This window comes from Centruroides sculpturatus, unplaced genomic scaffold (genome assembly GCF_000671375.1).
Source record: "Centruroides sculpturatus isolate CEXI.00-Female unplaced genomic scaffold, Cexi_2.0 scaffold332, whole genome shotgun sequence".
Lineage (NCBI taxonomy): Eukaryota > Metazoa > Arthropoda > Arachnida > Scorpiones > Buthidae > Centruroides > Centruroides sculpturatus.
In genome coordinates, this window is record NW_019384524.1 from 195,014 (window position 1) to 213,809 (window position 18,796).

The 18,796-nt window shown below is 31.4% G+C and overlaps 1 protein-coding gene across 1 annotated transcript in view; it reads right to left on the reverse strand.

Moving 5' to 3' along the window:
• Positions 1-18,796, reverse strand: part of LOC111622817 (eukaryotic translation initiation factor 2D-like) — a 45,530-nt gene that overhangs the window by 16,666 nt on the left and 10,068 nt on the right. The window contains exon 2 of the mRNA XM_023365238.1: positions 6,578-7,727. Coding sequence (XP_023221006.1) covers positions 6,578-7,727 — 1,150 coding nt within the window. The remainder of the gene's footprint in view (positions 1-6,577; positions 7,728-18,796) is intronic.

The window sequence follows — 18,796 nt, forward strand, 5'->3', positions numbered from 1 at the left end:
GCTACAGTGCCACATTTCGTTTCTTAAACTTTACCCATTCTGAGATATTGTTTAATATCTCAGAACAGAAAATAAAGAAATTAAACAAATTAGACGCCAACACACACACTCGCCCGAATTTTTCCCCTGTATTGACTTTTTTGAGGGGTTCGGGAGTTCTCCAAACGTGTAGATTTGCAAAAAAAAAACTTGGAGGGTCAAATTTGACACGATTCCAATACTTTTCCGTTTTATATACATAACAAGTTGGTAAGTAAAAAGGAGTCGGAGTCGGCGGATTTTTTGACGACTCTGACTCCGACTCCACAGCCCTGATTACCTTGGAACAGAGACAACTGAATACACTGAAAAGCGACAACACTGCACTAGTTCACACTATAATCAGTGTTACTGAATCATTGTCTCCCTGCACCAGAAGTGACACAAAGAGCAACTCACGAAACCTATGACACAAAGCTTGCCATTTTCAAACTCTGACAAATTATTTTCAATATTTTTCATTAAAATCTCGCGACCCCAAGATTTCGCTAAGTGACCCCAAATGGGGTCGCGACCCATAGTTTAAGAAGCCCTGTGCTAGAGGAACCTTTACATGAAATGAAAGACAGTGACTAACAAAGACTAACCTTGAGAGAATGAAGAAAACTTGTGGTCAGTTGTAGAACACATTGTTGTTTTTGTGGGACACACATTAAGCAACATTCCTTACATCAGTAAACAGCCTCTGTAGAAAGCACATCCTTTGTGGAACAAAGAAATGTTTTCACTGCTTTGTTTCAGATATTTCCTTTAAAGCAGGGCTTCTTAAACTATGGGTCGCGACCCCATTTGGGGTCGCTTAGCGAAATCTTGGGGTCATGAGATTTTAATGCAAAATATTGAAAATAATTTGTGAGAGTTTGAAAATGGCACGCTTTGTCTCATAGGTTTCATGAGTTGTGCTTTGTGTCACTTCTGGTACAGTGAGACAACAATTCAGCAACACTGATTGTAGTGTGAACTAGTGTAGTATTGTCGCTTTTCAGTGTATTCAGTTGTCTCTGTTCCATTGTAACACAAGAATAAACTGTGGTAATATACCATTATTGTTTTTGCAAATTTGTATACTGTATATCTTTATTTTATATTTTTTTTGGGTTGCGAAAAAAATCACAATTATAAATGGGGTTGTGAATAAAAAAAGTTTAAGAAGCCCTGCTTTAAAGCATCCCTAGTGGAAGTTTTTCAATTAAATTTTGTTTTTGCAAATCCTTTTCCTCATCAATTGCACAGTCCATTTACAAATTTTGATGTCAATCTACTTATTGATTACAACTACAAAGTGCTCTGAATAGGAAAACTTTAATTATGGTCACACAGTAAATTCATTTTTTATTTCTTATCATACTTTATGATACATATTAAATATAATATATCCATGGTGGCCAAACTGTGGTTCATGAGCCACATGCAGCTATTTTAAACCCTTACAGTGGCTCCCATATACTTATATAATTTCATTTTATAAACTTGTACATACTACTTACACATTGTTGTAAGTTTTCTGATTATTATGTAATGTAATTTCTACACAGATTGTAAGCATAATTTTCAACTTAACCTTGAACAGACAAACTGAAAACTAAAGGGATGTTTGTAAAGTCAACATTAAATGAATGTTTACCTAGCTGGTCATGAAGTATCAGTGAAGTAAGCTAATAGTGTTAACTATAATATTTTAACTATATATGTAATATAAAATGACATTCTAATAGAAAATGCAGTTCTTGCATATTTCTGATAGGCAATATATAGCTTTTACAGTGACAAAGTTTGACATCCCTGAAATGAAAAGTAAAACCTGTCTAACACAGAAACCCTGCAAAAATTGAAAAATCTTCAGAATGAAGCATTTTTCTGAGTTAAATTTTACTATAAGCCAGAAACTTCTCAAATGTGGAAATGGAAGGTTTTTCAGTGTAAAGTAAGGTGACCAGACATCCTGCATTGTCTCATTTGTCTTGTCAGGATGCTTAAATGTCCCACTTTCTGCTTGGAGAGTAAAAATACAAGGCAACAAGCTCAAACAAGCTCATTGCCATCTGATAGTTCATCTATAATGTATGCCTACATTTAGGGATATCATCAATTGGACAATGGTCAACTGGACTACTGTTAACTGAGAGACAAAATAAGAGATGAACAATAGACAAAATACAAATTTTTTTGTTTTCTTTATGAAAGTCACCATTCTTTTCTATTGATCTACTATCTGGTAAATTTAAATAATAGAAACATAACCAAACAATTGCCTTAAATAATCGGGCTACAAGGCAATTGTTTGGTATGTTTCTATGTACTGTACATATCAGACTTCGCGATGTTTGATATACTTATTTAAATAATATTTTTTAAGAAACAATTTAAAGAAATATTATTTAAATTTAAGAGTTAAAAGAACGATTTTGTGATTAACAAGCATATATATATATATAGATTATATACTGTATTTATTTATTTATTTTTGACAAGACTATGTCTTGTTTATAAAATCGTACTGCCTGATTTTCTTACCAGCATAGAGGTATGAAGGAGTACATGTCGAGAGTTGATATTTGGCACAGAGTATTAGGTGCCCAAATCATTTGCGCATAAAAAAAATCCAGACTTGTAGGTAGTCAGGGGACCGAGAATTGAGTCAAAATAAAATACAAAATGCCGACCCTCTTCTACAAACAGGCAAAACAGCCACCTCAAAAATCAGGTGGGGGAGAGTACCACCCACAGTCATTCTAAGAAGTGAACTCTGACTTTAGGACTGAACACATAGTTTCTTCTATGTTAAATAAAATTTGTAATTTACTTTTGTAAATTTGGGAGTGCTTCAAATATGGCATTAAAATGGTTTTATGTCATTACAAGTGGGTTTTTTTTAACATTATCTAATATAGTAAAATCGTAGGACTGATAAAAATTTGATGTTATATTAGGGTTGTCGTTACATTCAATGACATTTTAATTGAGTTAAACTGTATATTGAATAATTTCGGACGATACAATAGCCACGATTATTTTTTTCAAAAACGGGAAGGGAACTTTTCGTTACTCATTGACAAAAATTCAACCTGAGCTGACACGCAGTGGAGAGAAATTTCAAAATTGGATAGGCTAATTTCATCAAAAATGCATCATGGCTGGCAAAGTTTGAACGATTGCGCCCAAAAGCAGCGATACCAAAGATTGGAGAATGAGAATGAGACCTGCCTTGAACGTCAAAGTGATTCCACTTAGTAGTGAGTCTCCGAGTCTTGTCCCAAACACGGTTCTGCCGTTTTACTTGTTATAAATAAATAGAAAAGTCTCAAAGAACAGTTGATATCTACCACCAAAATTGACAAATATATGTAAAAACAAAGACAACAATTACATAAAAATAAATGACATTACACATTAAATACAACATAAATTAAAACAAAAAAGTATAAAAGTTCTTTGAAAGAATTTGTTTTCGAAAAACTGCTTTTCTTTGAGCTTTGTTCAAAGAAAACCATTCTGACATAAAATAATTAATGATGTTATGATACATTATTCAAAAAAATTTCCTTTTCCTAAGTTGGAAATAACATGTAACACATGGTTGATAAGTCTTAACCATATTTATATACAAGATATTTTACCAATATTTACAAATAAAAAAATAAATAATATCCACAAAATCATATGCTTGCTAGGCATGCAAAAATTTTTAAGTTTCTCACCAAGTTGTCGTGTACCTACATTTATGGCAGGCTACACATCATAGTGGAAGTGCATGGCATGCTGAAATATATTGCTACACCACAAGAGAATGAGCTTCTGTTGACAATTTCCACGAACAGTTTATTTCTAAGCTGGGTGAACCTGCAGATGAGGAACTTGAAACTAAAGGCATGTCCAGAAAACAGCATGTAGGGACATTTTAAATTAATACATGGCAAACCTGGCATTTGCCAAGGGTCTCAAAATGACATTATATAGTAAAACCAGTTCAGATGTTGGTGCACAAGATTTTTCATGCCTAAGTTGTTCAAAGTTGTCCTGTCATTTAGCCCATAAGACATACGTGAGATGTTACAAAATATTGACTCTGCAAAGCAAGTTTTATTCCTTAAAATAATCACATGATTGATCAATAGTGTTCTCAGATGCTACTTGAACAGGGAATTAATACCAAAATTTATGAAGTTAATTAGTTTAATGGCCCATTGCTAACAAACTTTAAAATTGAAATTTTGAAAATTTAGATTACAAATGAAATTCAATAAGTTTGATNTCTAAAATTATTTAATTAAATTTAATATGAGATGGTACCTAACGTCTCCCTCTTGGAACAAATTAATTAGTAATTAAAATTATAATAATCAGAAAATAGCCCAATCTTATATGGCAGTTGGTGTGGCTTTATAATCTACATAGCTTACTAGAAGATAGACAGTCATTTCACAATAGATATGCTACTTACATATAATAATGAAAATAATTGCATAATGAAAAACTCTGTTGTGGAAACCATAAAGGAAATAAACTTCCTGCAATAGATAAAAAGTTACAAACACAGAATGAGCTTTCATGAATTTTAATATTATAATGGAATATGATTTCAACTAAGATATTTCTGTAATTCAAATTAGTTGAACTAATTTTACCTCAAGCAAAAATATAATATTGATGTAAAGCTAACAGAAAAATTTAAACTGATTTCCATTTTAAATTTATATTGAAACTGTCCAAAGAAGAGAGTGACTTGTTGAATGTATATATTTTCATAATATAAACCAATTATTAAGTAGTTGATAATTGACCAAGAAAAAACTTCCATCCTTCATCAGACACTAAAATATGATTGTAATACAGCAGATTAATCATACCCCCAATAATCCAGCCTCTGAATTATCTGGTATACAAGCCTTAATTATGTGATTGTCTATGATACACTTTCATTTTCATGAAAAAATTAGTCATTATCTTTTCTTGGGTTTCATTTCTGTGTATAGTATTATTTACCTGCCTGCCTACAAAAGGAATCTGTACTGATAGGCAATAGATCATATCATTCATTGCCTTTAGGCATGCATACATACATACACACAGTAATCTAGCACTTCTCTCTACAAGGAATGGCTAGATTAGCAAGAGTCTATTGTATTTCATTTCTCATTTTCAAAATTTATCAACAATAGTTCTTTAAGAACTTTACAAAATTAGCAATTACAGTAAGAAATTTTTACATTACAAAAATGGAATAGTAAGCAGCAGTATTCTATCAAATTCAAAAACAAAACATTATAATTAGAAAAAACTCAAAATATTCTTTTGTCTTCTATGATGAAGGCCAAGTGGATGACAGTAGTCACTTTTTAATATGTTATAAAATGTTTTATGATAATCAGTTCTCTTTTAATAAACAACTCCATATTTATATCATCCATACGACAAAACCTAATAATTTTAAGAAGTCAGTTTATTACTTGATAGTCCTGAAAAACATTTTCTTATATCTCATTGTCAAATTCAAATTTAACATAGAACAACCACAAGTTGAAAAATTCATTTTGTAGAAAAATTGCAATATAACAACCCTCCATAAAATTGTTAATTAAGTAACAAGATTTTATAATATATTTCTAGTGAAATATATTTATCACCATGCTATGACTGTAAAAAAATATTCATAGGAATATGTCTGCATACTGAAAAAATGTCAATGATATGTCAACTAACATTTGAGAAAGTCAAGTAATTCTTAAATTTTCAACTGTTGAAGCTAGGGAAAAAATTCAAATCAGAAAAATTTTAGAATGAAATGTGTAAGAATAGAGATTCTCATCTTAACTTTCAATTGAAAATAACCAAAATTTATCTTTTATTCTTACTTTATGTGATTGGAACAATGTCAATATAAAGGCTACAAAAATGTGTAAGAAGAAAATAATTCAAATTTCCACAAATTCCTTTCACACATCAGTTAGAGACAACAAAAGTTTCTAAAGTTTGTGCATCTATAATACTGGCATTGGGTCAATTCCAAACAGTAAGCTAGAAATAATTTCTTGATTATTTTCAACTTGAAATAATTTTGTTACAAAAAAACTGAATTTATTCTGTAAGTATTTAATGAAAAATGATATATATTTTCATTATAATTAAATATAACAAATACAGTTAAAAATTTTGGGACTGACTAATCCAAAAAAGTCTTCAATATGATTACTATTGGATTCATCATCATTTCCATACATAAATAAGTTCCCACTTTTAAATTTTCATCTCTTAAAAACAAGTATGGGTTTTAGACAACCTTAAATAAAAAGACTTAAAAAATTTAGCAAACATAAACTAATAAGTTTACACATATTTGAATAAATTTGTATATCACAAGGGATTACAGGAAATCTACAAATTATAGTTACCTGTAAAAATATCTTTTGAGCTTATCGTAAAAAAATATATCGTTTAAATAGGTAATAGGATGAAACATTCTTGTACCAAGCCAAAAATTTAACAGAAGACATAAACACTTATTCCAACGTTTACAAATTTTACAATTTTAACCTTACCTATAATTCATTAAAGTAAAAAATGGTAAAACAGCTGCATTTACAGTATATAACTCTCTTATTTCTGGCATTTGATATGATTTTGTTTCTTTAGTTTCGTTGTCAGATGTTTTATTAACCATAAAATCTGGATCTAATTCAAAAGATTTAATCAAGTCGTGATTTAGATTTATTTCTGTAATACTTTCTACACCTTTGCTAAGTTCTTCAACATTTATTATATTCTTCATTTTCATTTCTTGTAAAAAATTAGATAATTTTTTATAACTTGTCTTCTTTATATCAAATTGATTATCAGTAGGACAACAACCTAATATATAGGATTTATAAAAAGTACTTGTAAGAATTGGCAATTGGAGATTTTTACCCATAGATTTAAGTGCTGTTAAAAAGCACTTTAGTAATAGAGTATCCATTTGTTCCGTAACAGATAATTCTTTTTTACATTCTATATTTTCATTATCTGTATTCTTCTCCAAAGAATTCAAATCATCAATTTCTGTTAATGCTAACTCATTAGAATCTAAAACCTGCAAGTTTCTCTCTAAATTGTCTGCAATTACTGATACGGAACTTACTTCATTGTTGCCATTGTCCTCATCATCATTCATTTCGTTACTAAAATATATTTTCTCTTCTAAAAGTGGCAATTCCGAACAATCACCCAAAGCATATAATAAATCTTTATATATGTGAACCAAAATCATGGCTTTGCCCTTTTTACCTTTAAGCTTTAATTCATTTCCTGTAACTGCTAAGGTCCCAACTGCAATTGCTGATTTGTTTCCTGCCAACTTAACTGCACATACGTCTCCTATCTTCAATGAATCTAGATTTTCATCATCCTGATCAATTATCAGTCCAGGCAACATCAAATCAGCACCTCTAATTAATTTATCAAACACTAGAGGCCAAGTTGTTAATACAGGTAACAAATCAGGAAATTTCCATAAAGTATAAACTGTTGGATAAATAACATTTTCATCTACAAAAAAGCTAGGATTTTGCCCAATACAGTATACAGTTATAGTATGGCCATTATTAGCTAAGAGTTTCATGTGCGTAATTTCATCTTTGTTAGGGACAAGTTCATTGATATTACTGCTTGAAAATGATGGATACTGTTGTACCAGCTGGGTTCTAATTTTCTTTCTGATAAAATAAAAAAATATTTATTATTAGAAAAGATAGTAAAAACCAATTCAATAGATTGTATCAGAAAATTTTATATTTTTTAAATAAAAATTTATTTGAGATTAGCATCAAGATACTATAAATATAATTGAAAAATAGGGACATATTTTCTCTGGTATCTACTATTGTTCAATTATTGAATTTTATTTAATAATCATTTTGAGATAACTCAAAAGGTTAAAGGTAAGCCAAAGTCTGGTATTCATATGCTAATGAATCTTTCAGTTTTAATATAAAATTTATTTACTTTTACATATCAACATTGTAAATTAATATGTATCAAATACTATTAACATAATTAAAGATTGGAGATTTGTTTTGTAAGAATCATATAATTAAAATAATATTACAAACAATAAGTTTAATGAAAACAAAAAAATGTAATTGTGCAATAACAAAATTCTTTTCTGCATAATAAATCAATCACCATAATGAATCAGGCTAATTTAGTGCTATTAAATCAGGCTAATTTAGTGCTATTAATAATTAACTACTAGAAGTAACCATTAGGTGACATCTCTGATTGCCATCCATGTTCATAGAAGTATATACAGTATACACAGTGCCAGGGTAAAGTCATAGTGCCAAGTGGATGATTACAGGAGTCATCCCCAGTTGGCACCACGAGTAACTGTAAATGGTTATATCTAAAATTAAATACAGTACATCTGAAAACCAGGGATTGGATGAAGGTTTAGGTAGTGTAATTGGTAACGCATCCACATGGTAAGCAGGAGTTGTGGGATTCTTTTTTTCCAAAATATTCTAAATAATTTAGTAAATATTAATTTAATTATAACTATTAAATTTAATAAGAGATGGTACCTAACACTTACCTATAGTATCAAATTACTTAGTAGTTGATTATTAATAATAGTACAGTAATACCCCGAACTTTCGTGATAGGTGAAACCGAGTGATAACCGCGTAAGTCGGGGTATAATTTCGCAATTTGTGTAAAATCCAAGTTGGATGTATGTAAGCTAATAAATGTTCTCGTTAACCTTATCTTGCCTTTTGATTCGTTCACGGTTACAAGAAATCACCACATAGAGTCTCTCGAGTCTCCGTAGATATAACAAACACAGAAATAAATAACACAAAATAAATTGTAGCTATGTGTCGATTCTGCGCGACACGTCTGAACATGTAAGCTGAACAATAGTGTGGGGGGAGTGAGTAATCAAGAGTTGCGTGGCACTCAAACAAAAGACGAATCCATGAGATTTGAAAATTGCGTAACTCCAAGTTCGCGTAAGTCGGGGTAGCATAAGTCAAGGTATTACTGTACCTAATTCATTACAGCAATTGTTTGGTTTATTATTAAATATACCAACAATTGAGATGTTCATAGATGTATATTATTTTCTGTACTATGCATTATGTGAATTCTAAACCAGTGTTTCGCAACCTTTTTCTATTTGCAGCACACCCATGACTTGACATGTCTCAACATGGCACACCAAAATGTTATTCCCCTCAAAAGCATATGATATGATACTATTAAATGTTATTTCATAAGTGCCATAGCACTTATGAAATAACATTTATGTGCTATGGCACTTATGAAATAACACTTGAAATACATAATACTTGAAACATAAGAAACACAGTAACTGTGATAAAAATATAAAAATAAAACTTGGAATTAATAGAATATGTAAAAGTTCATGTCACACCTTTCACCTAATGAGGGCACACCGGTTACGGAACACTGTTCTAAACAATAAAATTATTCAAGAGAAATTTTTTACAATTTATTTTTTTAAACCATGTCATTTCAATATTTAATGATTTGTTATTGTTAGTTCAAGTAGTTCAATTCTAATTGAAAAGTTTTGTGTTCCATTCATGCAAAATTGATAATGCTATTTTAATCAATGGCTGGTAATATATTAAATAATTTTCAAATTAATTTGTAAGAAAAATTACATTATATGAAAGAATTTATTTAATATACTGTACTGTACAGGGTGGCCATAATTAAAGTTTCTCTATTCACAGCACTCTGTGAGTGTAATCTATAAGCAGATTGCCACCAAAATTTGTATACAAACTATGCAAAGGATGTAGAAAAGGATTTTGGAGAGAAAATTTTATTTAAAAACTTCTGCTAGAGGAACCTTTACATGAAATGAAAGACAGTGACTAACAAAGACTAACCTTGAGAGAATGAAGAAAATTTGTGGTCAGTTGTAGAACACATTGTTGTTTTTGTGGGACACACATTAAGCAACATTCCTTACATCAGTAAACAGCCTCTGTAGAAAGCACATCCTTTGTGGAACAAAGAAATGTTTTCACTGCTTTGTTTCAGATATTTCCTTTAAAGCAGGGCTTCTTAAACTATGGGTTGCGACCCCATTTGGGGTCGCTTAGCGAAATCTTGGGGTCATGAGATTTTAATGCAAAATATTGAAAATAATTTGTGAGAGTTTGGAAATGGCATGCTTTGTCTCATAGGTTTCATGAGTTGTGCTTTGTGTCACTTCTGGTACAGTGAGACAACGATTCAGCAACATTGATTGTAGTGTGAACTAGTGTAGTATTGTTGCTTTTCAGTGTATTCAGTTGTCTCTGTTCCATTGTAACACAAGAATAAACTGTGGTAATATACCATTATTGTTTTTGCAAATTTGTATACTGTATATCTTTATTTTATATTTTTTTTGGGTTGCGAAAAAAATCACAATCATAAATGGGGTTGTGAATAAAAAAAGTTTAAGAAGCCCTGCTTTAAAGCATCCCTAGTGGAAGTTTTTCAATTAAATTTTGTTTTTGCAAATCCTTTTCCTCATCAATTGCACAGTCCATTTACAAATTTTGATGTCAATCTACTTATTGATTACAACTACAAAGTGCTCTGAATAGGAAAACTTTAATTATGGTCACACAGTAAATTCATTTTTTATTTCTTATCATACTTTATGATACATATTAAATATAATATATCCATGGTGGCCAAACTGTGGTTCATGAGCCACATGCAGCTATTTTAAACCCTTACAGTGGCTCCCATATACTTATATAATTTCATTTTATAAACTTGTACATACTACTTACACATTGTTGTAAGTTTTCTGATTATTATGTAATGTAATTTCTACACAGATTGTAAGCATAATTTTCAACTTAACCTTGAACAGACAAACTGAAAACTAAAGGGATGTTTGTAAAGTCAACATTAAATGAATGTTTACCTAGCTGGTCATGAAGTATCAGTGAAGTAAGCTAATAGTGTTAACTATAATATTTTAACTATATATGTAATATAAAATGACATTCTAATAGAAAATGCAGTTCTTGCATATTTCTGATAGGCAATATATAGCTTTTACAGTGACAAAGTTTGACATCCCTGAAATGAAAAGTAAAACCTGTCTAACACAGAAACCCTGCAAAAATTGAAAAATCTTCAGAATGAAGCATTTTTCTGAGTTAAATTTTACTATAAGCCAGAAACTTCTCAAATGTGGAAATGGAAGGTTTTTCAGTGTAAAGTAAGGTGACCAGACATCCTGCATTGTCTCATTTGTCTTGTCAGGATGCTTAAATGTCCCACTTTCTGCTTGGAGAGTAAAAATACAAGGCAACAAGCTCAAACAAGCTCATTGCCATCTGATAGTTCATCTATAATGTATGCCTACATTTAGGGATATCATCAATTGGACAATGGTCAACTGGACTACTGTTAACTGAGAGACAAAATAAGAGATGAACAATAGACAAAATACAAATTTTTTTGTTTTCTTTATGAAAGTCACCATTCTTTTCTATTGATCTACTATCTGGTAAATTTAAATAATAGAAACATAACCAAACAATTGCCTTAAATAATCGGGCTATAAGGCAATTGTTTGGTATGTTTCTATGTACTGTACATATCAGACTTCGCGATGTTTGATATACTTATTTAAATAATATTTTTTAAGAAACAATTTAAAGAAATATTATTTAAATTTAAGAGTTAAAAGAACGATTTTGTGATTAACAAGCATATTTATATAGATTATATACTGTATTTATTTATTTATTTTTGACAAGACTATGTCTTGTTTATAAAATCGTACTGCCTGATTTTCTTACCAGCATAGAGGTATGAAGGAGTACATGTCGAGAGTTGATATTTGGCACAGAGTATTAGGTGCCCAAATCATTTGCGCATAAAAAAAATCCAGACTTGTAGGTAGTCAGGGGACCGAGAATTGAGTCAAAATAAAATACAAAATGCCGACCCTCTTCTACAAACAGGCAAAACAGCCACCTCAAAAATCAGGTGGGGGAGAGTACCACCCACAGTCATTCTAAGAAGTGAACTCTGACTTTAGGACTGAACACATAGTTTCTTCTATGTTAAATAAAATTTGTAATTTACTTTTGTAAATTTGGGAGTGCTTCAAATATGGCATTAAAATGGTTTTATGTCATTACAAGTGGGTTTTTTTTAACATTATCTAATATAGTAAAATCGTAGGACTGATAAAAATTTGATGTTATATTAGGGTTGTCGTTACATTCAATGACATTTTAATTGAGTTAAACTGTATATTGAATAATTTCGGACGATACAATAGTCACGATTATTTTTTTCAAAAACGGGAAGGGAACTTTTCGTTACTCATTGACAAAAATTCAACCTGAGCTGACACGCAGTGGAGAGAAATTTCAAAATTGGATAGGCTAATTTCATCAAAAATGCATCATGGCTGGCAAAGTTTGAACGATTGCGCCCAAAAGCAGCGATATCAAAGATTGGAGAATGAGAATGAGACCCGCCTTGAACGTCAAAGTGATTCCACTTAGTAGTGATTCTCCGAGTCTTGTCCCAAACACGGTTCTGCCGTTTTACTTGTTATAAATAAATAGAAAAGTCTCAAAGAACAGTTGATATCTACCACCAAAATTGACAAATATATGTAAAAACAAAGACAACAATTACATAAAAATAAATGACATTACACATTAAATACAACATAAATTAAAACAAAAAAGTATAAAAGTTCTTTGAAAGAATTTGTTTTCGAAAAACTGCTTTTCTTTGAGCTTTGTTCAAAGAAAACCATTCTGACATAAAATAATTAATGATGTTATGATACATTATTCAAAAAAATTTCCTTTTCCTAAGTTGGAAATAACATGTAACACATGGTTGATAAGTCTTAACCATATTTATATATAAGATATTTTACCAATATTTACAAATAAAAAAATAAATAATATCCACAAAATCATATGCTTGCTAGGCATGCAAAAATTTTTAAGTTTCTCACCAAGTTGTCGTGTACCTACATTTATGGCAGGCTACACATCATAGTGGAAGTGCATGGCATGCTGAAATATATTGCTACACCACAAGAGAATGAGCTTCTGTTGACAATTTCCACGAACAGTTTATTTCTAAGCTGGGTGAACCTGCAGATGAGAAACTTGAAACTAAAGGCATGTCCAGAAAACAGCATGTAGGGACATTTTAAATTAATACATGGCAAACCTGGCATTTGCCAAGGGTCTCAAAATGACATTATATAGTAAAACCAGTTCAGATGTTGGTGCACAAGATTTTTCATGCCTAAGTTGTTCAAAGTTGTCCTGTCATTTAGCCCATAAGACATACGTGAGATGTTACAAAATATTGACTCTGCAAAGCAAGTTTTATTCCTTAAAATAATCACATGATTGATCAATAGTGTTCTCAGATGCTACTTGAACAGGGAATTAATACCAAAATTTATGAAGTTAATTAGTTTAATGGCCCATTGCTAACAAACTTTAAAATTGAAATTTTGAAAATTTAGATTACAAATGAAATTCAATAAGTTTGATTCCAGTATATCAGCAGTTAAATGATTTCTAACCAATTTTCCCACCCATTTAACATTTATAAATAGAAATTATGCTTTTGATTGGCTGACAAATTTCAACTGCAAACAATTTTGAATTTGAATTCAAAAATTATTCCTTCTCAAAATATTAAATTTATTGCTGAGGTTAGAAAAAAATAATTAGTTGACTAATAGTGGTTTTAAAAACAGTATAAATAGCAGGGCTGTGGAGTCGGAGTCGTGGAGTTTTGATGTTTGAGTTGGAGTTGGATGGTAAGGAAAAGTTGGAGTCGGTAGATTTTTACGCGACTCCACAGCCCTGGCAGGACTGTTGAGTCGGAGTCGTGGAGTTTTGGTATTTTAGCCGGAGTCAGAGTCAGATGATAAGGAAAAGTCGGAGTCAGAGTCGGTAGATTTTTACGCGACTCCACAGCCCTGGCAGGACTGTTGAGTCGGAGTCGTGGAGTTTTGGTATTTTAGCCGGAGTCGGAGTCGGTAGATTTTTACGCGACTCCACAGCCCTGATAAATAGGCAATCTCTGTCTGGTATCTCTACTTTCCAACAAAGTTCTTTTCAGTCTTATCATATTGTAAATATGAGGCTGATTCAAAAAGTAAGGTAACAAGAGCTCTCGTGGGTGTCATATATCTTATCTCCACTTATTCGAATTTTCTATTAGGATAGCAGCAGAAGACCACAGCTTTATCGCACAGGCGTTACTTGGTGCAAATGTTGCATCAGACTCTCGCAATATCATTTTAAAGATGGCTGTGCTCATGAAAACATGGTCAAATATGGAAGTGCGTAGTGTGATTCGGTTTTTGAGTCTAAAGGGCAACTCACCAATAGAAATTCATCATCAACTTGTTGAGGTATATGGTGGTAATGTCATGTCACAAAAACAGGTGTGGGTTTGGTGCACTGAGTTCGATAAAGGCAGGACAGATGTGCAAACTGAGCAAATATCTGGTAGGCCAAATACGTCATCCATAGATGACAATCTGTGCTGTATTGAAGATCTGATTCAGGATGAAGTGATTTCCATCTCTTCAGACCATTGAAGAAGCACTTGGGTGGTAGGCAATTCCAAACCAATATGGAAGTACAGCAAACCGTCATGACATGGCTGAAGGGACTTGACACAGATTTCTTCTCTGTCAGTACTGATGCCTTGTTATAATGTTGGAATAAATGTTTGGACAAGCATGGTGACTATGTTGAAAAATAATATGTACCAGTGCCATAACAATCTATCACTATATCTGCATGTGAAATAAAAGGAGCACTCTTGTTACCTTACTTTTTGAATCACCTATATATATATGTGTTAGACTCAAAGAACAAAAACACTCATTGAGAGAAAAAGCATCCACAATGCATTGTGGTCTCTTTAAATCATCCACAATGTGATATTTGTGATATGGCACTTGTAAAAACAGCCACAACATGTTGTGACTAACCCAAAAAGACCACAAAGCGAAATTTGTGTTGTGGCTTTTATGATATTTGACCAGTACACGTTGTGATGATTAAGAAAAGCCATAACACATTCTGAACGTTAGCTGAGGTGATACGATAGAGGGTGCACAGTGGTTTGTAATTTTAAATATGGGTTCTAGCCTTGAAACATTNGCGACACGTCTGAACATGTAAGCTGAACAATAGTGTGGGGGGAGTGAGTAATCAAGAGTTGCGTGGCACTCAAACAAAAGACGAATCCATGAGATTTGAAAATTGCGTAACTCCAAGTTCGCGTAAGTCGGGGTAGCATAAGTCAAGGTATTACTGTACCTAATTCATTACAGCAATTGTTTGGTTTATTATTAAATATACCAACAATTGAGATGTTCATAGATGTATATTATTTTCTGTACTATGCATTATGTGAATTCTAAACCAGTGTTTCGCAACCTTTTTCTATTTGCAGCACACCCATGACTTGACATGTCTCAACATGGCACACCAAAATGTTATTCCCCTCAAAAGCATATGATATGATACTATTAAATGTTATTTCATAAGTGCCATAGCACTTATGAAATAACATTTATGTGCTATGGCACTTATGAAATAACACTTGAAATACATAATACTTGAAACATAAGAAACACAGTAACTGTGATAAAAATATAAAAATAAAACTTGGAATTAATAGAATATGTAAAAGTTCATGTCACACCTTTCACCTAATGAGGGCACACCGGTTACGGAACACTGTTCTAAACAATAAAATTATTCAAGAGAAATTTTTTACAATTTATTTTTTTAAACCATGTCATTTCAATATTTAATGATTTGTTATTGTTAGTTCAAGTAGTTCAATTCTAATTGAAAAGTTTTGTGTTCCATTCATGCAAAATTGATAATGCTATTTTAATCAATGGCTGGTAATATATTAAATAATTTTCAAATTAATTTGTAAGAAAAATTACATTATATGAAAGAATTTATTTAATATACTGTACTGTACAGGGTGGCCATAATTAAAGTTTCTCTATTCACAGCACTCTGTGAGTGTAATCTATAAGCAGATTGCCACCAAAATTTGTATACAAACTATGCAAAGGATGTAGAAAAGGATTTTGGAGAGAAAATTTTATTTAAAAACTTCTGCTAGAGGAACCTTTACATGAAATGAAAGACAGTGACTAACAAAGACTAACCTTGAGAGAATGAAGAAAATTTGTGGTCAGTTGTAGAACACATTGTTGTTTTTGTGGGACACACATTAAGCAACATTCCTTACATCAGTAAACAGCCTCTGTAGAAAGCACATCCTTTGTGGAAGAAAGAAATGTTTTCACTGCTTTGTTTCAGATATTTCCTTTAAAGCAGGGCTTCTTAAACTATGGGTTGCGACCCCATTTGGGGTCGCTTAGCGAAATCTTGGGGTCATGAGATTTTAATGCAAAATATTGAAAATAATTTGTGAGAGTTTGAAAATGGCACGCTTTGTCTCATAGGTTTCATGAGTTGTGCTTTGTGTCACTTCTTGTACAGTGAGACAACAATTCAGCAACACTGATTGTAGTGTGAACTAGTGTAGTATTGTCGCTTTTCAGTGTATTCAGTTGTCTCTGTTCCATTGTAACACAAGAATAAACTGTGGTAATATACCATTATTGTTTTTGCAAATTTGTATACTGTATATCTTTATTTTATATTTTTTTTGGGTTGCGAAAAAAATCACAATTATAAATGGGGTTGTGAATAAAAAAAGTTTAAGAAGCCCTGCTTTAAAGCATCCCTAGTGGAAGTTTTTCAATTAAATTTTGTTTTTGCAAATCCTTTTCCTCATCAATTGCACAGTCCATTTACAAATTTTGATGTCAATCTACTTATTGATTACAACTACAAAGTGCTCTGAATAGGAAAACTTTAATTATGGTCACACAGTAAATTCATTTTTTATTTCTTATCATACTTTATGATACATATTAAATATAATATATCCATGGTGGCCAAACTGTGGTTCATGAGCCACATGCAGCTATTTTAAACCCTTACAGTGGCTCCCATATACTTATATAATTTCATTTTATAAACTTGTACATACTACTTACACATTGTTGTAAGTTTTCTGATTATTATGTAATGTAATTTCTACACAGATTGTAAGCATAATTTTCAACTTAACCTTGAACAGACAAACTGAAAACTAAAGGGATGTTTGTAAAGTCAACATTAAATGAATGTTTACCTAGCTGGTCATGAAGTATCAGTGAAGTAAGCTAATAGTGTTAACTATAATATTTTAACTATATATGTAATATAAAATGACATTCTAATAGAAAATGCAGTTCTTGCATATTTCTGATAGGCAATATATAGCTTTTACAGTGACAAAGTTTGACATCCCTGAAATGAAAAGTAAAACCTGTCTAACACAGAAACCCTGCAAAAATTGAAAAATCTTCAGAATGAAGCATTTTTCCGAGTTAAATTTTACTATAAGCCAGAAACTTCTCAAATGTGGAAATGGAAGGTTTTTCAGTGTAAAGTAAGGTGACCAGACATCCTGCATTGTCTCATTTGTCTTGTCAGGATGCTTAAATGTCCCACTTTCTGCTTGGAGAGTAAAAATACAAGGCAACAAGCTCAAACAAGCTCATTGCCATCTGATAGTTCATCTATAATGTATGCCTACATTTAGGGATATCATCAATTGGACAATGGTCAACTGGACTACTGTTAACTGAGAGACAAAATAAGAGATGAACAATAGACAAAATACAAATTTTTTTGTTTTCTTTATGAAAGTCACCATTCTTTTCTATTGATCTACTATCTGGTAAATTTAAATAATAGAAACATAACCAAACAATTGCCTTAAATAATCGGGCTACAAGGCAATTGTTTGGTATGTTTCTATGTACTGTACATATCAGACTTCGCGATGTTTGATATACTTATTTAAATAATATTTTTTAAGAAACAATTTAAAGAAATATTATTTAAATTTAAGAGTTAAAAGAACGATTTTGTGATTAACAAGCATATTTATATAGATTATATACTGTATTTATTTATTTATTTTTGACAAGACTATGTCTTGTTTATAAAATCGTACTGCCTGATTTTCTTACCAGCATAGAGGTATGAAGGAGTACATGTCGAGAGTTGATATTTGGCACAGAGTATTAGGTGCCCAAATCATTTGTACATAAAAAAATCCAGACTCGTAGGTGGTCAGGGGACCGAGAATCGAGTCAAAATAAAATACAAAATAGCGACCCTCTTCTACAAACAAGCAAAACAGACACCTCACCCCACCGAAGTCAGGTAGGGGAGAGTACCAACCACTGTCATTCTAAGAAGTGAACTCTGACCTTAAAAGAAACTACGTGTTCAGTCCTATGTTATATAAAATTTGTAATCTAATTTTGTAAATTTGGGAGTGATTCAAATATGACATTAAAACAGGATGTCGTTACAAGTAGGTTTTTTAACATTATCTAGTATAGTAAAATCGTGGGACCGATAAAAATTTGACGTTATATTAGGGTTGTCGTTACATTCGATAACGTTATAATCGAGTTGAACTGTATATTGTTTGTGCGAAATAAAAAAACTAATTTCGGACGATACAACAGATTATTTTTTTTGACAAACAGGAAGTTTTCGGTTTTGTCGTTTTACTTGTTTCATAAGAATATTATATAAAAACAGGTTAAAAATAAATTATCGTTGTTATAATATTTTAA